Source organism: Cylas formicarius, unplaced genomic scaffold, assembly GCF_029955315.1.
Source record: "Cylas formicarius isolate icCylForm1 unplaced genomic scaffold, icCylForm1.1 PGA_scaffold_4__25_contigs__length_36172078, whole genome shotgun sequence".
NCBI classification, from domain to species: Eukaryota; Metazoa; Arthropoda; class Insecta; order Coleoptera; family Brentidae; genus Cylas; species Cylas formicarius.
This window is the reverse complement of record NW_026844334.1, coordinates 31,603,241-31,628,585: the sequence shown is the minus strand read 5'-3', so window position 1 is coordinate 31,628,585 and position 25,345 is coordinate 31,603,241. Positions and strand designations below refer to the sequence as shown.

The following is a 25,345-nucleotide window of genomic DNA, read 5'->3' as shown; positions in this document are numbered from 1 at the left end:
ATACATATATATATATATATACATATATATATATATATATATATACATATATATATATATATATATATATATATATATATATATATATATATATATATATATATATATATATATATATATATATATATATATCAAATAAGGATCCAACATCCCAGTGATTTCCGTGTCTCAATATTTTCGTCCTAACGTAAAATATAAATAAAATAAAAGGTAAATTTTTCATTTAGAATAAGATGCGATCAATATAAAATGTTAGGAATGACGCCTTAGGAAAAATGAAAAACACTTACTGTTTGAATGCACATGTTACTAGCTAAATAATTCCATAATCGATTGATTAGTTTTGGCTAGTTGAAAGATGTCAAAAAGTAGAAATGTGACGGGGCAATTTGGTACCCACCCTTCGAAGGTATTGATTTGAAATATCATTTCGCATCCCAAATAATAAATTGGTGTTTTATTTGGCTAATTCAGGATACTTAGGCATTACTAATAACCGGTAATCTGGAGATTTCCCCCAAAAATCCAATTCTTGTTGAGCTGTAAGTGTTTCATTTTTTAGGTTAGGATAAGGATATTGAGATGCGGTTTTGACTGGATTTTTGGTCCTCTACCTGACTGTCTATAATGATATAAAAAGTCATATCATTGCATTTATCGTTTTTAATAAAATATTTTTTTTGCGATTGTCTTAAAAAGTCACCTGATGGCAAGGTTCGCATTCGCACTTCAACTATGCATAACATTCGAAATTTGTGCAGAAACCGAGTTTTAAATTTTAAAATAACAATTGCGCTCCCTGGTCACCGATTTGATGATATAACTTTTTTGTCAAATTTCTGGGTACTTATAAACTACTATGCTACTACCAAAGTTTACAGAATATAAAGTTGCCTCTCTCAGTACAGATTGCGCTTCTCAACTCTCTTCGAAGAAGGCAGGTAGTCGTGCTAATATCTTATTATTCTGTAAACTTTGCTACTACCACTAACTACTGACCGATTTTCCCAAACGGGGTTAGTTTTGGTTAGTTGATTGATTTTAAATAATGACACCTCAAACTATTAATTGAAATTATAAAAATAGTCCACCACTCAAGTGAAAAGAAACAACCTTGCCCTACTTCATGTGAGTTTAGTGAAACTTTTTTTTTCTCGTCAAGACTTCAATACATCTTTCGAGAATTCAAGTGGTCATCTTCAGCCTACTTGGAGGAACTAACCAAAGGGTGACCCGGAATCCGAAAGGATAAACTTATTGTCCCACCCTCAGCAAAAACCGTAAACTGATATGAAGGGAGCGCAAATATCTGAACAGCGGCACTTAAACTCTCCAGAGTTAAAAATGTAAATATAAAAAGAGAATAAGGAGCAACTTAGAGAGATTTAGGGCACGGAAAGATGCAGTAATCTGTGGTGGGAACATGAAATCCCTTCAAGAACATACTTCAAGGGAGTTGGAGATTGTGGGGACATCTATCCTTGAATGTTCAAACTTACAGATCTCTATATGAACCAACACCAACTTGATTGAACTATAAAAATTACTGTGGAGTGAAAACGTTTGAAGAGTACAGGGGAAAAAAGATGATGGTCCATTTTTTGCCCAAATAAGACTAACAGTTATTTCGTATAATATATCGGCTATAGAATACTATCCACCTGTAAGAAAGGGCTAGAAAGATGACAGTACAAAACAGAATTTAAAATGTATACAAGTGGGCAAAAAAGATGAAGAAACCAGAAGAAAGATGACAGTCAATAGGAAATCGCAACATCGTGCTAGTTCGCCGGCTTATGATCGCAAACAATGAATGTGGTTCAGTCTCTAGTTACGTCGAAGTTTATTGGTGTAATTATTGATTATTCTGTTTTACAAGTTTTGGAGTGTATTTGTTGTTGTTGAATAATGGCTGAGCAACAAAAAACAAGGAAAAGTTGCGCTTAAGTATTCATCAAACTGGACAAGACTGCAAATGTTCAAACCTGAAATGTTTCCAAAATCTCACTGCAGCCGATTTAAGCACGCTCGTGTCTAATGATGAACAGTTCCTTTGTCTGGGTGGTTTAATAACGTGCAAACCTGTAACACGCCACCTTCCCAGGAAATTTGAAGATGAAGCTGATTTTCATTCATTTCCGTATAAAGTGAGATTGTTAAAAAACAACGAACTTTGTGAAATCTCAGTATATTATAAAGCGTTTTTAGCTTTACATAGCATAACTGCAAAAAGGCTGCAAACTATACAAAGCGGATTCAAATCAAATCCTTTTAGCGCCATTAGATATGTGAGGAAAGCACTCTTCCAGACCTAACCGACTTTTTAGAGAAGTAACAGATTCGGTCATGGAACACATTAGATGTTTTAAGAGTACAAAGTCACACTATGGCTTGGTTAGAACAACAAAGGTTCTATGTACAAAGAAAAATATCCTGATAAATTAGTTTCTTTTGAAAAATATAGAGAAATATTCAACACCAAGTTTAATATTGCTTTTGGGTGCCGACGATGCGATACCTGTAATACATGTGATGAGTTGAAAGTAAAAATTGACGATATTTAAAAAAAAAATCGAAGTGCAGATGATCACAATGCATTGCAGTTACACACAGAACTGCGAAGCTTGCAAGCTGAAAAAGAAGTACATTTAAAAAGCGCAGACACGTTATATAAACGTAAAAAAGCTGCTAGGCTTGAGGCTCAAAAAGACAAAACCAAGGACGCTAGTGTAATGGATTTACAAAAAAAAATCATCGTCTGCCAAATATTACAACTAATGACTTGTATGTTCAACATACATGTCCTTTCTGTAGCTCTTGTCTATACTTATACTGAAGTTTCAGGAAAAAAGGGTTCTGAAAATGTTTCTTCACTGCTATGGGATTACATTTTTAACCATCTGGATTTTGATGTCAAGAACCTTACAATATTTTGTGATTCACGCTGTGGAGAAAATAAAAATTTCTCGGTGTTTAGAATGTTACATTATATTGTTGTTCATTTTGTGAAAAGACTAAACACAATCAAAACGGTTTTTCCTGTTCGTGGACATTCGTATCTAGAATGCCATATGAATATGGGATTAGTGAAACAGAAGACGTACGTTGAACTGCCTCAGTTTTAAGGAATTCTCCAACAAAACCAAGCCCTTTTAAAGTTTTTTATTTTGAAGATAAGTCTATTTTTAAGAGTTGGACCAAATTTTTGGCGAATATCTGTATGCCCAAGTGTCCTTTTCTTTCAAGACCGGTCAAAGAATTAACTGTAACCGAAAATCACCCTCGTGTGATGACACATAGGGAAAGTTATAATGGTCGAGAACTTGAAAATGTTGTCACAAAAGAAAAAAGGAAGAAGACTCTCGCTACCTGAGAAGTGTTTTTTGCTTCCAACTTTAGCTTATGATGGGCCAATACCTGTATATAAAGCTAAATTTCAAGACCTACAGCATTTAAAAAGATTCTGCTCTCAAAAAAGGCAGAATTTTTTTACAGGAATACCACATTGATAAGATCTTTATTCCCAAGTTTGACAATTTATACATTTTTTCTATATTCTGTCAAAAAGTATTTTAGTTCAAGTTAGCCATAATTATATTCCAAAATTTTATTTTTGTTTACTTACCATGTTCTAGAGTAGTCTTCAAAATTACTCAGAATTAAGGTGTTTAGATTCCCATCTTTTTTCCCCTGTACTCTTCATTTGTTGATGATACATTTACATTATAAAAGTCAAGGGGAATGGCGCGGCAATATCCCAAACATTAGAAGGAAGAATAACTAAGTTGTTGACATTTCGCCAATCATCCTGTTGGCTTCTTCAGAGCTTAAATGAAACTGGATCGCATTCTACTCTGTTGCTGCTTATATATTGTTGAGGAGAGACATATCATGGTTTTGTCAGTATGTTCGATGATTCGAAGATTTGTAAATATAAATACAGTGCTAAATTCATATGGACCTTTTTACCTGGGGGATTTTCCTGTCAAGCTATTTAAACATCTGATTAAAGTACGTTCATCCAACCATCCCAAGTACCATAATATCTAAATATAAAAGATTAATTGACTGGCCGAGAGAAAAATAATTCCACAGACTGGACTGCCACCTAACCCAACTTTTTACAGGTCATGGATGCTTCAGAGCGTATATTAACCTGGGAAATCGACTGCGGAGAAAAGTCAAGTCAAATAAACAAAATCGGTGAACCACTCGGTGTACTATTGGAGAAGGTAATACCAGCTGAAATAATACACGGAATGCTCGACACAAGGGAAAGGTGGGACAAGATACAAGAAGACTAAGAGCTCTAAAGAGCGGACAAACCAATAGATATCAGGACAGAAGGAAAGTCGCCGATTATTCAACTGCCGATGGTGCGAGAGACGTTAGAACCGCTAGAAGATCAGACAAGTTGAGCAGGTTTCAGGAAAAAAGTTGTTTTCAAATAGCGGGATATGGGATGAAGAAATTGTCTCCTCCGACGATGAATCAAACATTCTTGGAGTTCCAAAGAGAATATACAGGATGCACTATTGTCGGGTCAAGATCGAGGAGAAGAGAAACTGAAGAATTCAATATTGGTTGTTAAGGCAAGGTAAGATAAATTTACTAACCTGAATAGATGGTGTTGTGTTTGTGTTAAACAACCATGACTCAAGACTCTGTGAGCAAATATGGAGCACCCTAATTAGTAGATCATTTATACTGAATGAATATGTGTTAGTTAGATCTTTTGCTTGAAGGTGGTAGACACTGATTCAGTAGAAATACTAAAAGGAGGTCCATTCCAACTTCCATTGTCTTTATTTTTTACTTACACAACGTTTCGGACAGTTGAATCACTACCCGTTAGCAAGTGTAAACTAAACTTATATACTAGGCAACGGCGCTCATCCATGACGGAGTCGGGTGAGGCGTGAAGATGTTCAACTAGAACGCCAGCATTGGTGCGCCTTATTAGAGGTTGCCAAATTGTTGGTATATCCACTTTTGGATTGTTGAACATGTTTTCATTGTTTCTAATGAAAACTGCTTCTTTAAATTTGCTTACGTAAAATTTGTAGGTGGTGTTTATAGATTTTATTTGTTTTTTTGTTATAATAAGCACTCCATTGTTACTGTTACTGTATGATTGACAATAATAACATTTACATCTATTACCTAGATCGCAGAGAAGAAAAACTGTGGTCGAGGAAAATTTTAGAGAAATATTTTTTGTCGGAGGTAGGTGATGTGATGAGATTTTTTGCTTTGTCGTGGGATAAGTCGGAAAAATTAAAACAGCTTAAATAACAACTTCGACGCATTTTTTATAAAAAAGATTGATAAGATGACCACACATAAAACATAAAGGGTGATTTAGAGACCCTTTTTATTTAATGCGTTACATAAACATTCACATGAATCATAGCTTACAACTTAACAAAACGAAACCAAATCGGGTGATGCAAATACGAGCAAATAATGTTTAATAAAACGATTAATTTTTCATAAAAGAAAAGATTTTACATGGAATTGGTGTGAAGGACAAATATGTTTCTTTTCTCTCGATTTTCTATTTGAAAATATTTTTGGTTTTCATATTGCACTTTATAGTTTTGATTCTAAATACTTACTTACGAAACGTGATATATATTCGACTCAATTAAACAAATAACTTCATGTATTAAGTACTATTTCAACTTAAATTGAAACTGTCGAAATGCTCGAAGTATGTCTTGAATGAGCGAACTATGTATAGTTAATTACCCGCCCAAAACCGCCGTCTACGTTGCTTAACTAACTCGTTGGAGTTTAATGTTATTTCTAAAACTAGTGCATACGTTATTAATTGTTACATCGTTTAGCAATAATTACAAAGAGAGATACTTTGTGAGTTGGGAACTTTATGCCGCAGCTGTCGCGACGATTTTCCGTAATTGCGATTTGCTTAGAGGCGTTTCTGGACGAACTACATCTACTAAATCTACTTCAACAACTTAAATAAATCCTACGCTATAATTTCATCTACCTACTGTACATACCTGGGCCATAATTACGGCCTAAACAAAAAAATGACATTTATTGAAAAGAAAACACGAGCATCTATCCTCCCATACAATTGAAAAACCAAGTAAGTCGATTTCTTCTTCTTCTAGAAGAGATCTGTCAGTTCCTATTTTTAACTGTTTCTGAATTTCTGAATTCGTATTACTATCTTTTCGACCTAAATTGAAATCGGATTGCCAAACAGGACTTTGGTGAGTCATTCTAATCAGTAAATAGGGTATATGACACCGAATAGCCTTATACAGTGAAGGGAGTGGATATGTTGAGATTATAAGCAATTGTTCACTGAAAATCGCCCAGAGCTTATAAGAATCAAGATGACAGATATATCTTAGATAGGTTGATAGGTAGAAGAAGATCTAATGTCAGATGAAGAAGTAAGAAAGGCTCTTAGCAGAGTGAAAGATGGGCAAAAAATGGACAAAACTTACTATTCTAACTGCTCTCAATTGTTTCTCATTTGTTGTGAGAGGCAAACAAATACCTCAGAATTGATGAAAACGGCCCATATATCGAATTTACTCAAATTAACAAAGTAACAAAGTTCCCTTCGAGACTGTATTCAAAAACCTTCAAAAAACGAATAGAACAACAAATTTATGACTTAAATGAACCAGTGTAGTTTTTGTTTAAAGGAAATTCTAAGGCAAATTTTTTGGACACAGGTACCCATTTCAGAAATATCTTGGCAAAAGTTTTGCTAATAAGGAATCGTTGAATCAGGATTGATCAACTGATCAACTTTGGCCAAAAAGTTGTTGCCTGTTAAGGTTTAATAATATAGAATGGAATTCCTTATAAATTAAAAGAAAGTAAAAAAAAATTAATGCTGAAAACAACACCCAGTATATTAGTATTTATTTCTGTAGTCGCAATGTTTTCTTAAGATAAATGAACTGCGCAGGACTTAGTGGCGTGTTGTTGAAAAGCAAAAAAAATGTATGTTTTTTTCTGGATTGTATTCAATACTCCAAACGATATTTAAATTTAAAATAACCAAAAAATGTTGTTTGTTTTTTACATATTACCACAGTATATCGAATTATGATACTATAATATACCGGGCGTCAATGAAATTACTACCCAAGCGATAACTCCGGAAGTGATATAAACTTTCTTGTTTTAAATAAAACACACTTTATATTTCTTCATTTCTGTATTTTACCGACAAATCCAAGTAGAAAATGTTCTTTTTTCGACATTTCTAATCATTTTGGAGAAAATATCGTTCAAAAATATCAATGTGTCATATTTCTGTAATCAATCTAAATAACAAGATACCTATTTTAACCACAAACTTGGCAGATGGAGTATTTTTTTATAGCAAACTATTTGATAAAAGATTAAAAAAACACTTTCGCTTTTATCTGGATTTTGTAGTAGTTTCCTTTAAAAAAATTTAATGGAAATTCAGTAAAATTCCTACTTTTATTATTCTGTGGTCGTCATTATATATAATATATGCCAACTTAAGGTTACCACTTCAAAAAGTTTATTAAGTAACATGAATTTTTTTTGGGTGGGTATTAAAATTTCTTGCGTTTCTTTTTTATAACACTTGACTAAGAGCAAAAAGATTGTCCGTACAGGATCTGCCAGTGCGAGAGCCATTTTATCCATGCATTTCTGTCAACTTCTTTTCTATTCTTTTTTTGGAGAATTTTACCGTACAACCCACTTAGAGAACTGATTACTTTGTATATTGACTTTTATAGATTTTCTTTTAAATGATGTAAGTTCCATTCACTGTCGGCTACTAATATCTCTGGTTCGTTTTTATCTCTCGTTTCTGGTAAGAGATTAGCGTAGTAGCAGTAGCGTAGTATACAGATTGATTTGATATTTGATGTTTAAATTAAATTTCAAATACTTAATATATTGTTCATAAATAAGTCAACAAGTGAAAAAAACAAAACAGTTATTCGACACACAATATGGATTCCTGCGTCGGTTATTGTTGAATCGAAGTTGATGTTGAGAGCTTAATTCTCTCTAGCAGGAGGAATCCAGAAGTTTTGTAAATAGTATTATAGTAGCTTGTGCAAGTTTCTTTGAAAAAAAAAAAATTAAAGTTATTCGAAAATTTCTTCAACATGATTTTGATCCTAATTTTTGGGAAATTGTTTTTTTCTTCTTACTTGGTTTTTAAATAATATGGAGTGACTGCCATGAGAAAATGAAGCGACTACACAGCAGATATTAAAATAAAGTGTGTGGTGATGTGTGCTGTGGTGATCACTCGTGTCTCAAAAGGCCGTGACATAATCTCATTTTCAGCATCAGTGTTTATCAGTCAATTACTAAACCATCTAATTATTTTTATATAAATTTATATAATTTGTTATTAATACTGAAACTGAGATTTAAAGCGACAACATAAAACCGACTTACTTGAGTTACCGGGGATGTCTGTGTCATGGAAAACAAACAAAAAATAAATAAAAAATAAATAAACAAACTGCCAAGGGTAGTGTGGTATGTTTCGAATTCGACCCTAATGTAAAACTCAAAAAGGAAATTGTGTCTGATGTGAGTTACGTGGTGAGAATAGTTGATTTTTTTCTAAATACACGCTACGATTCACATAATACGTTGGTTGACTGCAGATTTTTTTTCCCATCTGAAAATTATAATAGATAGCAAGAAAAAATATCTCGAAACCTACGGGGGTTGCGAAAAATTTTAAATACAAAAGTTGTTTCAATTAAAATCACCTTTTTTTTTTCTAATCGTCACTTTTTATATACAGGGTGGTAAAATAAAATATTTTTTTTTGAAATAGAACACCCTACATTTTATTGCATTGTTGGATAGTCCTTTCAAATACAAATTCAACGATATATATGCGTGTGTACCGTTTCGAACTTATTAGCGATCTTCTTTAGAATTCGGGTTATGTTTAAACCATCATTGTTGGGCTGCTTATTAACTTTTTAAACTTTTTTCCGTCTATTATTTTTATTATTGCTTTTTTTAATTTTTGCTTTTTATTAGGCAATGATTAAATTTAATATATTTTCTTAAAATAGCACGTTTCGCAAAATGATACTTTTCTAAATTTTCTTAAATGACACATCCTGTAAATTAACGGATTTTCGAATATTTAATAATAATAATTTGGCTTAATTCCCAGTTTCATATCTTAATAATTTAAATCTTGTACCCAGTTCTTACTTTTATCTATGTTATATAATTAAAATTATCATTCGAAAATCCAATAATTTATACAGGGTGTCTCATTTAAGAAAATTGAGGAAAGTATCATTTTGGGAAACGTGGTAACACCGCGCGTATTTTAAGAAAATATTTTAAAAGAAAAAAAAGAATTAAAAAAAAAGCATTATTTTCGTAAAAATAACGGATGGAAAAAAGTTTAAATAGTTAATAAGCAATCCAACAATGATGGTTTAAACATACCCTGAATTCTGAAGATGATCGCCAAACGGTGCCATACTCATATATATCATTGAATTTTTGTTTCAAAGGACTATATAAAAATGCAATAAAATGTAGGTTGCTCCATTTAAAAAAATGTAACTTTGTTTTACCACCCTGTATATAAAAAAGTGACTATTAGAAAAATAAAAGAAAATAAAAAACTTTTGTATTTAATTTTTTTTTTGCAACCCCCCTAGGTTTCGAGAGAAGGGTCACCATGTACGTATATTTTCTAGATGGGTTTTAGACTCAACTAGATACACTTACAGAGTGCGGTTACGCCTCTTTGGGACCTTGAAAGACTGGAAATATCTTCTTTGACTGTTTTTCTAATGAATTTTTTATACGAAAAATGATTTCCCTTTACAGTGTGTCCCATTTTTGATGGTTTTACGGCTTACCTAGGTGATATTGAGTAATTTGTATTTCTCGCACCCTATCTAAAGATGACAACTGATCTGTATTGTTTGTTTTTTACGTATTCTTGTGGTTGCATGCATATTGGGGTCTGTACAATTAAGGATTCAACACTCAAAATTTGTAAAGTAATTTAAGACGCTGTTATTGCGCAGTAAGATTATATCTTGGTCTGAGTACGTTAAATGCACTCTGTATATTTTTTGTTTGCTGCAAAAAAGCAAGAGATACTGAAGCCAAATCTCGTGTTTTCATTTTATATAACGACGTGGTAATCACTGCAAAAATATCAGTACTGTACAATCCTGCTCATCAGACCAAATTACTACGTCTTTATATTTCTTTTTATTTTCCTTTCTGTAATTCAGAAGCCACAGTTTTTTGCTCTAGATGCAAGATATCGTTTATCGTGTTACAGTTAAAATGAATTATTTAAGTTAAAAAAAACACAAATTTAGTTTATATGTCAAAACTACCCCACTAGACTACCCCGTTGGATTTTATGTTAAAAACCCGATTCAGATCAGGTTTCAACTGCAAAGGGCATTTAAAAAACAGACATTTTCAAAATTATCCTTTATCTATCTATCTATTTCCGTTTGTGCGACTTTTTATTTCATGAAAAAGTAGCTTTGCGTGACGTAAAGGTCAACACGCTAGCTTTATTAATCGTCGTAAAACCATAAAAAAATGGGACACACTGTACAATAGGAGGACAACTTAGAAATATCTACGAAGTTATTGCTATTACAATTAGCGTTATTGTGTGCCTAGTATGCAGTATTTATTGTTTAACAATCAAATCTCGAATTGTTTTTTGATATTTCGAATGGGGCAGGTTGTAATAAACAAACGTGAGCCAGTGTAATTTGCACAAACGATAAATATGCCTAAAAACGTATACCCACAAATTATTTTAAATTGTCAATAAGTCCATACACAGTCCAGATTTGCTAGCTTTAACGCAGAATGTTAAGTTATGTGGATCTAAAGGGGCTGAAATAGTAATGGATAAAATAATTTAATACATAAATAAGATTTAAATACTCGCTAAACCACGGATAAATCACTATAAATCACAGTTAATCAGTGTTGTAACAAAAATGGTTGACCAGAATACTGCTTTATAGCTACTTAAACCAAAACTGAAATCTTATTACTAATATTTTGAAAGCCTACACCTGATGATTTTTGTAATTTAAATCGTTTTGCTGCAAAGGTACTTACTGTTATCATTTTTCTCTTCTACGTAAAGTTGGAGAGAACCTCTAAGCGTAGGCAGTGAAACGGTCTCAGGTCTCAATTTTCCTGGGTATACTTCGCCGTACCCGGTGTAGTTATTGGAGAAGGACGTTTTGGTCATCAACTTAATGGCTTCCATCGTAAACACTTCGCCCAAGATGAGGTGTTGTTGCAATGTTCTCGTCGCCTTAAAATGACAATGATTATCCTGCACGGTAAAAAGTGCTGTTTATTTTACGTGATAAGCGTAGTCCCTCATGAACAGTTTCTTGATAGCTGAAGGCATGACCACTTGGGCCTCTTTCCACGCCCTATTACTTGGGACGAAATATGTGAATTTCTTGTTTAGATCTCCCAACTGGTTGTTGAATCCCTCCATTGCACCAAGTTTATAAGAGTCGCTGCAAGATAAATAAGTCAGTCAATTAGTTGGTCAGATTGATTGACAAATCAGTTACGGCATAAAATTGATCGGTTTGAACTGAACAGGTAGAGTTTGTAAAAAACTGCGCACACTTTTAGGTCCTCTATTGGTTTCTTTTTTCGTCCGGTCTCTCCAATGTATTCTTTGCATATGCATGGAATTGTGTAAACTCCTGGCATCTCAAATGAAATTTTGTCTTTGACGGACTGAAGATGTTGAGAGATTTTTGGACAAGTGGTAAATCTGGTTTTGACGTTATCCTTCTTTAGAAGAAGAAGAACATCACTGACCACTTATCAAAAGTTCTAAAGAAGTATAATGTAATATAATCTTCGGTCCGTCGAAGACAAAATTCCATGTGAGCTGCTAGGAGTTTACACCATTCAACTAGGCTCAAAGAACACGAAGGAGCCTTACGACTAAGACAAATAAACTCATCAGCTGTTGCCGAACACACTCATGAAACCGGACATAAAATTTTATTCGATAAAACTAAAATTCTTGTATGTAATCAGTTCTTAGACAAAAGAAAAATCTGAGAGTCTATAGAAATCTATAAACAACCTAACAATCTTAACCGCGACTCAGGTCTCTACCTGTCACCAATTTGGGAATCAGTCATCCGAGACGGTATTCATGCCCCTCATTTAGCTCCGCCCCCTCAAACAATATATAAGCAGGTACAGATTAAAATGAGAGCCAGTTTCAGTCAATCCCTGAAGAAGCCAACAGGATGATTGGCGAAACGTCAGCAATTTCGACGCAGTAGGAATCCATAAGTTTTGTAAAAAGCGTTATAAGAAAAGTTTATAGCAGATGATTTTTTTTGTATTATTTCAATTGTTACTCAATTACAATAAAATTACAGGGTGGTTAAATAAAGATACACTTTTTAAAAATGAAACATCAGATATTTCATTACATTTTGAAATAAGGGATAGTTACTTTGTTTACTTAAAGTTTCTAAGAATTTAAAACTAGACTTATTATTCACCTATTTGACTGTAAATAAAAGCCTCAAAGGATTTTACTACAACTTTACCACAAATTTAAAACTTTCACGGTTACAGGGTACTGATTCATTTATCCACTATTTCTTCAACTCCAAACAGTACTTAGTATATGCAGTATACGAGGGGGTACCCATAAAAACCGGAATTGAATTGCCGCGAGCAGAGCTTGTATAGTACACCTTTCGGCCGCTAGGTTGTGGATTGCAAGTTCAACCCCACCTTCGTTTTAAATTTAGTTTGTTTTGTTCACTTGCAGTGCCATTTTTTGTTAACGCTGTTTTTTGTTATTTCGTTTTTTTCGATGGCAAGTTTAAAAGAACAACGTGCAGCTGTGAAATTTTGTTTTCTGCTCGGTAAAAGTGCTGCTGAAACTGTTTCAATGTTAAAAACAGCTTTTAAAGACGAAAAACTGAAGTGTACCAGTGGTTTGTTCTCTTCAAAAATGGCGAGTTAATTGATGACCGACCTCGTTCTGGACGTCCATCAACTGCTCGAATCGACGAAAATATTGAAAAGATTCGAGAGTTTGTGCTCACAGACCGTCGACAGACAATTGAACAATTATCAAAGATTAGTGGGTTGTCTTGGAGCACGGTTCAGCGAATTTTAACCGAAAATTTGGGAATGAAAAGAGTTGCTGCCAAGTTTGTTCCTCGTGTTCTGACTGACATGCAAAAAGAACATCGAGTTCAAAACATGTCGTGCTTTGAATCAATAGCTTGAAACGGATCCAGATTTTCTTTCAAAGATGACGAGTCATGGTGCTATGGTTACGATCCAGAAACGAAGCAACAGTCCAGCCAATGGAAGACGTCACTGTCTCCCCGTCTAAAAAAATGTCGTCAGGTCAAATCAAACATCAAAACGATGCTGATTTGCTTTTTCAACATCAACGGCGCAGTTCATCCAGAGTTCTATCCACCAGGTGAGACCGTTAATCAAGCTTTTTATCTGGAAGGGGACTGGTTCTTTCACCACGATTATGCACCTGCACACACAGCCATTTCTGTTGGATGAGCTGTCGGCTATAGCCAAAGATGAATATAAAAAATGTTTCGAACAGCGGAAGCGTCGCTGGTACAAATGTATTAGTTGTAATGGAAAGTATTTTGAAGGGGATAAGGTTTTCTGTGATTTTCAAAACAATATATAGTTTATAAAAAATGATTCCGGTTTTTTTTGGGTACCCTCTCGTATAGCTGATTTATTGTGTTTTCTCTTTGAACGGCGAATGATTTTATATATAAAATATGATGAAATATGTTGAAGGTCATCTAATTAATACTAAAATGAGTGAGAACACACAATACAAATCACCCATATACAAAATCTTCGGGATTCAGGTTATGTTGGAAAGGTTTTTGTTACATTGCATATTCACATTAAATAAAATTGAAATATTTTGATGCTTCTCTCAATTTTTGTACATAAAATGCCCAGTATATTTTTGCATTTCCTGATGGCGCTTTAACAGGTGAATTCCACAATATATGTGAACCATTGCCGTCCGATGCACCGTTTCGAATTTATTGATATTGGATTCTTCTGAAAATTTTGGTTAGTTCCATAAGTGGCCATGCTCTATCTCTCTAAATTATTTTTAACGCTGCGATGTTACCGCTTTTTCGAAAAAGTAGCATCAACATTGAAATTTTAAATAGGAGTGTATATTATTGCATTCTCCGATCCGGCAAACTTTATGATTGTTTTCGTTTCCCACCAAAACATAGCTTTAATAAAATTTGTATTACTACGAAACTGGAGACACTGAACAGTTAGTTCTATATTATACAGAGTTGGTCAAAACTAATGATGTGCCTACCACATATACAAATGGTGAAAAGTGCTTTTCTAGAATCTAACACCCATATCACATACACATATCCTCAGAGCAAACTAAATTCCCTTTCGAACGATGTATCATGTTCCCATACCTAAATTGTTTTGCTTCTGGAACAAAAGCAAAGAAATAGGACTTCAAAGGAAATTTAGTTTAAATGTGTTGTGTTTGTTAAAGATAATAAAGCAAGTTTTTTAATTTACGATGAACCATCGTATCAAATATTAAGAACGGTGGTAAATTATTTTCTCGAGAATCTTAGCCTTCAGGAACTTCGCACCTCTTAGTGCGAACTAGGTGGAGCCTCGGCTGAGCTGGCACTGAAGAGGTGTCACAAGAGTTATACGAATTATTTTGGGGTCATGGGATTGGCCATCCAGATCGCTCGACCTGACGCCATTAGATTTTTACCAATGGTGTAAGTTAAAGTTACGTGTCTATTTGACACCGGTGCAGAGCAGAAGGAATGATTCAACAAATATATCCATCGGAGATAAAGAAGGCTACTATCATCAGTCTACTTCAACAAATTTTAAAGTGTTTAGAATGCAATGGTGCACAATTCGAACACGTAATGTAAAAATTTGATTCATTTTTCTAATATTTTGTTAGTATAAATAGTTTTGAAAATGTTTCTCGCAAAATAGTTTGTAAAGCTTTTCTTCATTGTGGAAAATTTTCTTTTGTTCATGTGTTGTAAATAAGGATTCGTTTCATTAAATTTTCTGGATGTTCTGTCTATAATGTGGTTGCATTGTCGAGGCACAATAAACATATTCATTAAAACAGCATTAGAGTATTGGTTTCCTTCCATTTTGAACCGATTTTATTATCAAAATTTTGCACCATGAATACATCTTTATTGAACTGTCAAACGGAATATAAATTATTCAACATTAACATTAACCTAATGCACCTAATGTCCATATAAAAGATGAATTAAGCCAAAGTAATCCAGTTTTCAGAGGAACTTGCTTTTATTTCAGAAACCAAACGGCTTAGGTGTGAGAAGATAATTATGTTTTGTTTAAAAAATAAAGAAAAAAAAATTTTCGTCGAAAACCACTAAAGGAGAGGAGCGTATTATGTAAAAAGAAAGTATTATATATAGAGATAGAGATAGAACTTATGGAACTAACCGACTTTTCAGATCAATCCAACGTACTGATCATCGTAAACGTCTAAGGCACCATCAACCATCAACACCCTATATAGCTGACCCAGTTTTTCCTTGCTATCTGATTGGTTTCGGCTAACTCAGTGACCTCTTTTCTTTGGGTCCTAATAAAGCGCCAAATTTGCTTTTATGGTCCTCCATTCGCTTTGATAAGATTTCCCAAATAATTTTTTTTTGTTTGTCTTACTAGCAGTGTTCATAGTATTCTGTAGGTTCGATACGTTTTTTTTCTTTACATTGTTTTATGATTTCTGAACGGGTTCTGGTGTTTTTATTTTTTTTTCAATGTTAGCTTTTCATTTTCTCCCTTTAAGTATTTATACCCATCCTCCCCTATTTATTTGAATTTTCTCTTTCCCTTTCTTTCGTATATATGCTTACTCTATGTTTTATTTTGATACCCGTGTTATTAGTGATATTGTTACTTGTGTTATTTTTGCAAATAGCAAGTTGTGATCGCTTCCTACGTCTGGATAGTAAACTATTCTGAAGTCTGTATCTGTTATCTGTTAGCAACGATATAGTCAATTGCGGACAGCTCTAATAAATAAGAGATCAGAATGGTTTGAGCAAGCTAAAAGCTGGAACATTCCAATATCAGAACTGCTAGTGAAAGCTAAAGAGATGGCAACAAATTTGATTTATCAAAATTTCAGTGCCTCGGACGGGTGGATTCAAAAGTGGCGCAAGAGACATAATAAAGTGGTTAATACTGGCGCTTCGAACTTCCGTTGCCTAAAACTTTTTTAACACGATATTTCGGCTAGAAAATTTCAATAGCGGTTATCAAGTTGATGTATATGTTTACTACACTACGCACCACACAATGTGTACAACGTAGATAAGAATAGACTGTTTTTTCCGCTCGTTAACGGACAAAACTCTTAATAAATTATGTAAAGGCAGAATAATCATTTTATTTTGCGATAATGTGGCCGGTGATGAACAAGATCTGCTGGTGATTCAAAAAGCCGCCAGTTCTAGCGCTTTCAAAAATGTTGCTATAAAAGATCTTCTAGCAACTTGGAAATCAAACAAAAAGGCATGGATCCTGTCTGAATGGTTGCTCAAATTGGAGCGCAAATAGGTATCCAAAATAGGCAAGTTCTTTTGTTCTTGGACAATACCGGCCATCATCCTGGTGAAATGAAGCTGAAAAATGTGAAAATTTTTTTCGCAAGCCCTTGGATAAAGGTATACACATTTAATTATCAACCTTTGATTTTAAAACACGTTTTAACCAAAACGGAAGATGTTTAAAGTTTATCTGAACTAGTCAAGACCATCAAGTCTTCGAGCCTTTGTACTTCATAAAAACATTATGGCATAAAATTAATGAATAGATGATTAAGAATTGTTTTGGCTAGAAAAAGTGTATCCAACTTAGAATGTAGTGTACAACTCAAATGTAATCGAAATGTACGTAGACGGTAATATAACAGAAGAAGAAGGGGTCGTTGATAAATCTCCAAATTTCGATGAAGAAAGTCCAGCCCCATTTGAAGAAGATAGTCCAAATGACTCAGAAGAAGAAGCAGAAAGAGTAATGTCAGCAGCATCATGCAGTTCGAAGTCGATAAATTGATATGGTGAAGCTCTAAATCACATTTCTAGGTTCAAGAAATTTGCATTTCAGTCTTGAAAACATCTAGGAACTTGGGATGAAAATTGTCCCCTCAATATGGAAAGATTTCGTCCGAAAAACATTTTAATTTTTTTTCAAAACGCAACGACTAAATAATATTTTACTGATTTGCTTCCTACTTATTTGTGTGTATATGCATATAACATGTGGATAAAATAAATTCTTTAAAAATGTACGTATATACTTATTTATATTTTATATATATATTATATTTTACGAGGGCAGCGCCAAAATTTCCCGGCCTGAATATGAAAGAAACAAAGTAGAGTAAGAATTTTTTATTATTTTTCAATATAATCCCCCTTAACTGATTACATCTCTTTATTAACAACTCAATCCGTTTAAAAAATATATTCTTTTGGTTTGTCTGCAAAATGAGCTAAAACAGCCTCTTTTAACTCAACTTTGCACAGGTGCAAAAGACGCACGCCTCTGGACAGTTTCCCTCAACGTTTTACACGTATGTAGTCTCGCAATTTATGCAATCATATTGCGTAATATTTACCATTGACAGTGGTATTAGTTTCTTTAAAATTTATCAAAAGAATTCCTTCACAATCAAAAAAGATCGTGGCCATCACCTTTTTTGTTGACTGGCAGACTCTGAATTTTCTTGGAGGTGCTTCACCCTTAGGACGCCACTCCATTGATTCTTTTTTCGGTAGAGGGTCATAATAGAGAACCATAGTTTCATCTCCCGTCACAATAGTTTGTATCATAGGCTTCGGTTCCGATCCAAAGAGTTTAAAAAAAGACCGCGCACACTCGACACGGCGTTGTTTTTGAATTGCCGAAAGGTTTTTAGGAACCCATCTTGCACTAATCTTATGCATACCTAAATGATCATGCAGGATTCGACGAATACTTGTATCAGAAATTTTAGTAACTTATGAGATTTCCTTGACTTTTAAACGTCGATCACTCAATACCACCTCTTCCGAAATCGCAACAATATCTTCCGTTATGATCTCCACTGATCGACCAGTTCTTGACTCATCTTCAAGGGACTCCTACCCCATTCGAAAACGTTTTGGCCATTTTTTCACTACAGAATACGAAGAAGAACTTTGGCCATACACACCATCCAGCCTTTCTTTAATAATTTTAGGTGCTAACCCTTCTTTTGTCAAAAACTTTATGACTGCTCTATACTCAATTTGCGTTATTTGCGACATTTTTTCGGACACGTCTTGTTTAAAATGCTGTCAATAAGAAACTATTTGGCGCAGCCTACTAAGATATATATTTAAAAGAAGACAAAGTTTTATCGTGATACTGGAGCTGCCTCTATGTCAGGCCGGGAAATTTTGGCGCTAACCTCGTATATAATTTGTGAGTGTCCGTTTATTAGAGCTTTCACTACACATTATATGTGTACAAAAAAACAAAGTTCACGATCGGCACAACGTGTTTGCAAAGTGAACTCCTGCGTGAAACAACGAGTTAAAAATAGAGGCAATACATCGTACACGGAAAATCCGTGTCATAACGGATGCACAGATGTATGAATAATTCGTTAGCCGCTTCCAAAACTGTGTTTGCGTTCCTCCTTTTCGGACCCCGCAGCCAGTCTCGGTTTAATTTGCCCCGAAACAATGTTTTTTCCGTTATTGTTATCGGCACAGTAAATTGATTAATACGGATTCGCCGGATGTTCGCCGTTTTTCGATTACGAACTTGTTTTTTTTTTCTGGCGGGGCTCGAAAAGACCGCCGACGAATTCACAAATCGAAGCCTCGCATCGCACCTTCGAATCCGGATTATTTGCCACGCAGTGAAACGCAAGTGGTGTAACCGTATGGTCTGATTTGGAAATTGCTGGTATTTTAAAATGACGAATTCATTTATAATGGACTGCCGGATAAAACAAGATTTTTCTTTTTATAACGAAACACAAATGCTATTTCACCGCTGGGGATTCACCGAATTCTGTAAGCGCTCGCCGCTAGAGAAATATTGAAAAAATATCGGAAATGTAAAAGCCTTAGAATTTTGCTGTTGATCAGGGGTTTTTCAAATGGTTTTGTCAGCAAAGGAGTAAAAATCTGACCTGGAACGAAGAGAGTTAAAGATAAAGAATTGCTCGAAACGTTTTAAAAAGCCATAATATAACCAGTGGGAAAACTTGAACTAAGGCGGCTTTTACATGATAAAAATTCATTAACACAATTAAATTAGAACAAAAAATGTTCAGATATTCACACTTATTCATTGGTTCATAGACAGCTGTTTCGGCAATACCGTGCCGTAATGAAATACAAAATACAATATCACAATTATTATTACAATATTCCGATTCTTAATTACAGGTGCAGGATTATAAATTTAAATTTGTTAATCTACATAGCTTCTCATAGATTTAATCTCTTGATTTCATTATGTAAAATATAAAAATTATCGTCAAAATTGAGCATTTCTGAATTTAAATGAATGGCGTAGTTAGAATTTTATTTTTCTACGCTCTTTTATGTTCGTTAATGCCTTTCTAAAATGTTCTACCTGTTTCTCTAATATCTATAATATATGATACATTTTAGGTCGTATACTCCGAATTTCTGAGTTATTCGCGATTTAGTTTTATGGTTTTTTAAAATTTTTTCCTATGATGTTTTCAGTTTTAAAAGCAATTTTGTTAAATTTAAATTTATAGCCCTACAACGGTAATTAATAATCTATTACTTCCTGTTTATATATATATAGATGTCACGATATTCCCATTTTTGGTATTTGATAAACGTTGTTGCCGAAACAGCTGTCAAAATCGAATAAATAACTGTAAAAATCTGGACATTTTTTGGTCTAAGTTAATTGAGTTAAATGGATTTTCATCAAGTAAAAGCCACCGCAGTTCAATGTTTGAACGAAGCTAAAAATTGTTTCTTGGCTATTTGATATTTTAAACTATTACTACAATGGCGACTATACGTTCAAACCATTTCGTTTTTTCAACAAGTGCTTACACAACAGAGTATATCTGAAATTTATGAAACTAACGCTCAAGAACGAAAGAACCACGAAGACATCAGTACAACAAGAGAGATACACATTGGATTTATGTAAAGGCCTTGATCTCAGACTCAAACACATAAAAAATATCTAAGACAAAAATACAAGTTGCACAATTTAATAAAACCCACTAAAAAGCAGTCAGTGATGTCAAACTTTTCTAATAATAAACTTTATGACAGGTTTATAAATTACTAGCTTTAGCTAAAAATCTCAAGTTTCAATTAACAGTAAATTTCATGATCTCTTACATATGTCTATGGTCAATTCAATTTAAAATGAGGCTTTTTAAAATGATATAGTATTTCCAGGAGCACGTACACAAAGGACAGTCATAGCTATCGATTCTCTAGAATATATTACAAATACCAAACAGTTTCTTAAGTCAGACCATATACCAGAGCATACAATATCATATCATCGAGTAATGTCAAAAACAAATCACAAACACAGAGAAAAACAAGTAATAATTACCACCAACCTCCAAAATGTGTTTTCAAAAATTTTGTGTTAATGTTAAAAACATTAAAATAATAAAGCATAATAAAAATAATGGACAATATTCTCACTCAGAGGGAAATCACCCTCACACGCATAAAATGGATGCCTTTTATTTTATCTACATCCCACTTTCCACTGAAAATTAAAAAAAAAAATAATATTAGGAAATAAATAGCTTTTAGCAAGAGTTATGTCCCCTTTGAACTCTGCTCATCTCATATTAAACACTGAAGTCAAAATTTAAAAAATAATAAAATACATAGGAGAACTTAACAAGAAAGTTTCGAAACATTTATCTAAATTTGGTCTCAATATTTAAAACTGAAAACACCATAAGCAATTTTTAAATAACAATAAATCTAAATCACGAAAAATTCAAATATCCGGAATCTAAAACTTGAAATGTGGATCATGTCATAAAATTTATATCGTACATACAGGTAGAACATTTAAGAAAGGCATTAACGAACACGAAAGAGCGTATAGAAATAAAAATTACGATTCTAACTATGCCATTTGTTTAAATTCAGAAATGCACAAGTTTGATGACAATTTTGATGTTTTACATAATCAATCAAAAAGCAAAAAACCGTCCGTATGTAAGCGATTGGCTGCAAAACAAGTGGCCAATAATTTGAAAGGCAGTTTGGGTGAGGACATATTCAATGGACATAAAACTGGATTAGTCTGCAAGCTTACGCCTGATGGATGGAATATTGACATGCGTAGACGAGAAATGTGAAGGTGGAAAAATTCCCAAAAAAAAAATCACTGTGCTGATGATGACCAATTTAAGATTAACAGAGAAAAGAAAGTTATTGGTGATTGGGAAATCCAAAAACTCTAGATGTTTGAAAAATGTGTTATAGTTGCCAGTATTACAGTTACAGTATTACAAGTTAGAGTTTATGCCAGAAAATATCAGACCCAAACTACAGCTTATGGCAATGGTTTATAGAGCCATTATCCCCCGAGTTCTTCTTTCGAAAATGGTAGATTTTATTAGGTGGAATAAACTTTATATGGCATGGTAGAGGGTATAACAAAAAATTTTTTTTAATTGTTTAATTGAATAGTTGCATAATGATGCTTTTGTTACTTTTGCGTCTGCTTCAGTTTATATAGATAACGATGAGCAGTCGGAAGATGAAGTACGGCATTGAAATCATTAACAACCACATCATAGGCAGCTTAACATTCGTCGTTTTTTTACATTACGATATACTCCGCAAAGTATTCTTAATCAATTGATAGAAGTAGAATTACACATTAATGATATTCATTTCACGAAAATAAGACAAACTTAAAATTACTTTTAAGAATAATTAATTAACTAATGCTATATACAATATTACAAAATATGCACCTCCATATCTACGTATTAATAAATGTATTAATAAATATATTAATAAAAATATTTTTTTATAATTATCAGCATTTATCGTTTATTGCTAACTTTGTCTAAAAAAAATCCTATTAAACTGTCTTTGAATGTATCTTAAACTTCTCCGACTTGCAGAGTGTTTGGATGTCTTACATACCTTTAGATTTTCATTTCTGTGAAATGTTTTACACAGCTTGTAACGATTGCCTATATATGATATTATAAAGCATGGTTTCTTTCATATTTTTTATTTTTATTTACAAAATCCTATAAATAATATATTTCGGAAGTAGAACCTTCTTCACGTTTTCAAGAAACATCAGGCGCCAAGTTCTTTTCATTATTGATAAACTTGTTATAAAAACCAAAATTAAAATAGATACATCAAATATAAAATATTGTGGTAATGCTAACGTTCTATATTTTACTTTTTCTGTTTTCGATGGAATAAAAGTTCGTGCCTACCTCAACATGGGATCTGTGCGAAGTTTGTCCAAAATAGTGGAATAAGGTACTCCCAATACTCGATCGATGACGTGGATTATGCCGTTTTTGGCGGCTAGATCTTCTTGAATCACGGTAGCGTTGACTCCGCCTCCTTCCACCGTCAGCGTTCGGTTTTTGCTGTTTTTCGCTATGTTAAAATAGAGATTCTTGCCTTTGGCTAGGGACGGCGCTTGGTGAATCTGAAAGAGAATACGTAGGTATATCATACAGTACGTAATAACATATAACATATGAGTTATGAGCCGCCTTGTTATGTATTTTTATAGCAATACCAAGGCACTAGTGCGTCAATCCTCAAAGAAAAATAGGACTGGCAAATACAGTACAAGGGTGCGATAGAGTAAAGTTCATTATTTCATTGGTTTAAAAAATTATGAGAAAATGATAAATACAAAAATGGTAAAGATTATTAGGATGCACAATTTAAAATTATTTTAAAGTTTACAGGGTTGTTCAAAAAAGCGTCAATAAAACATACGTTATTATAAATTCTTCAACTTTTTTTATTAATAGCAACACATACCTAATACATATTTTAATACTTCTACAAAATTTTCATTCAAAAAAATGGTAGATTTTGCACAACAATCACGATAGCGCCATTATTTTTAAAGGAAGTTCACTAATATTTTGCTTTTAACGTTATTAGAAGATAAAGTAAAAGATATATACAACGGAATTTGCAGTAGTTGCTACAGAGTCTTTAAAATAAATATATTGGATCATTTCTTAAATGGCATAACAAATATATTATTATTTTTTCTGAAAGATCTTCGAAAAATCTTCAACTTTTATTAAGTATCTCATGTACAGATTTTTAATACTTTCATTTACCATTTATATACTAGGTGAGGCAGCAAAAATAGTTCGTTGGCAGTAAATACACCGTTATAAATTAAACAATAGTGGCCGATTAATTTTTTTTCTCTAAAATAGCGGTTATTATTATTATTCAACAGTTAATCTATTTTGGGTACGGGAAGTGTAAAACCCAAACCTTTGGTCACTTAATGTGTGGTGTGGAATAAAACATTTTAAAAGTTATCGGACCATATTTTTTAGCGAACCACTTCACGTGCCTAGATATTTTAACTTTTTGCAAAATGGTTTACCTCCACTTCTTGAAGAAGTTGATGATAGCAATGCAATCGTGTATATGAATATCCCCTTACAACACCAGAAGATATAGGAAATACGATTCGGGAGGTGTGCAGGAGTATAAGACCGTTTTTGCTAAGAAACTTCCAAGAAAATATAGAAAAGAGGACTAAGCATGTTTATCGAAGTACAAGGGCATATTTTTGAACATTTATTGTTAATTTGTAGTAATAGGTATTTAATATTATTTAGAATTTATAATTTGGTAATAACTGTCTGTTGCTTTATCTACGGCTCGAACAAAGTTTTTTCTCCTGTTCACCAGTTGCCGTTTTAATGCATCTTCCATCTTCTTTTCATAATAATTTTTTGTATTAAGAAAAAATCCAGAAAAAGTCAACCTATTGTCCACAGCCTGTAGAAGTTTATTAGAAAATTCTTGAATAGGTTAATCACTACATAAAACGTTTTTTAAATACACAATTTTTTTGCTTTTACTTTTTTAAAAATATTTCATACCCTTTCATTAGCATGTTATATTTCAGTCTCCACATAATGAGCTACATAATGAATATGCATCCGAGCTTATTTAAATGATACGATTTAACTGTGGTATATTGCCCAGCGACACTGCCCAGCTTCTGCGTCTATACTGAGCATTAAATTACATCCGTCTCTTTTTTATTGGTATACAGAGAAATCAGTCCGTCCATCTAAGACGCTTTGTATTAAATGTGTATTTTAAAAAGGAAAATTTATAAAAGTGCTAACGGTTAATTAAATTTTTTCTTTGCATCCAGAAGTCCTAGGAGCATTTTTTGTTTATTTCAGAGTAATAATATTTACTCTCCAAAACTACTTGAAAATCAACAACCAGTAACACACAAACAAACAAAAATTTAATCCAGTCTAGCCCAGAAACTAATAAAAAAATTGATAATATAATGGACGAATGATGGAAATACAGCAAAATCAGAACACCGATGAAGACTCAAAGTTCAAAATAAGCAATAAAATAATATAATGCGACGTTGCCATTTCTCTGAGAAAGTATCCTCGAAAAGGACTTAAAATAGCCCTCAAAATGAAAAAATAATATACGCGCCTGTAGACAATCGCTACGCCACGTGGTGCCAATTTCGTGAACTAAAAAAAATATATATTTCCCATATCATGAACGAAATTGCTTCCGGACCATTTGTTACCACAGTTCTACTGCAACTCCCAGAAAGGCAAACTAAAACGAATCAGAGAGATATGGCGAATACTGAGTGAATCGTTTAAATTTAGTATATTAATATTCGGACGTAAAATAGTCATGGACGCGAAATGTAATATGCTTTTGCATGTTGGTGGATGCAAAATAGTGCGCAGGATATATATATATATATATATATATATATATATATATATATATATATATATATATATATATATATATATACATATATATATATATATATATATATATATATATATATATATATATATATATATATATATATATATATATATATATATATATATATATATATACTATATATATATAAACATATATATATATATATATATATATATATATATATATATATATATATATAT

At 33.0% G+C, this 25,345-nt stretch overlaps 1 protein-coding gene across 7 annotated transcripts in view; it reads right to left on the bottom strand.

Annotated features, from left to right (window-relative positions):
• The window catches only part of LOC132700285 (fasciclin-1), a 613,802-nt gene that overhangs the window by 4,372 nt on the left and 584,085 nt on the right, over positions 1–25,345 (bottom strand). For 5 of the 7 annotated variants that reach the window (XM_060667461.1, XM_060667464.1, XM_060667458.1 and 2 more), the window contains 5 exons: positions 22,604–22,824; positions 11,387–11,549; positions 11,134–11,335; positions 8,443–8,460; positions 6,027–6,044 (listed from right to left, as the gene is read on the bottom strand). In XM_060667461.1, the coding sequence (XP_060523444.1) occupies positions 6,027–6,044; positions 8,443–8,460; positions 11,134–11,335; positions 11,387–11,549; positions 22,604–22,824 (622 nt within the window). The remainder of the gene's footprint in view (positions 1–6,026; positions 6,045–8,442; positions 8,461–11,133; positions 11,336–11,386; positions 11,550–22,603; positions 22,825–25,345) is intronic. The other 2 variants (XM_060667459.1, XM_060667460.1) reach the window with 2 other exon arrangements.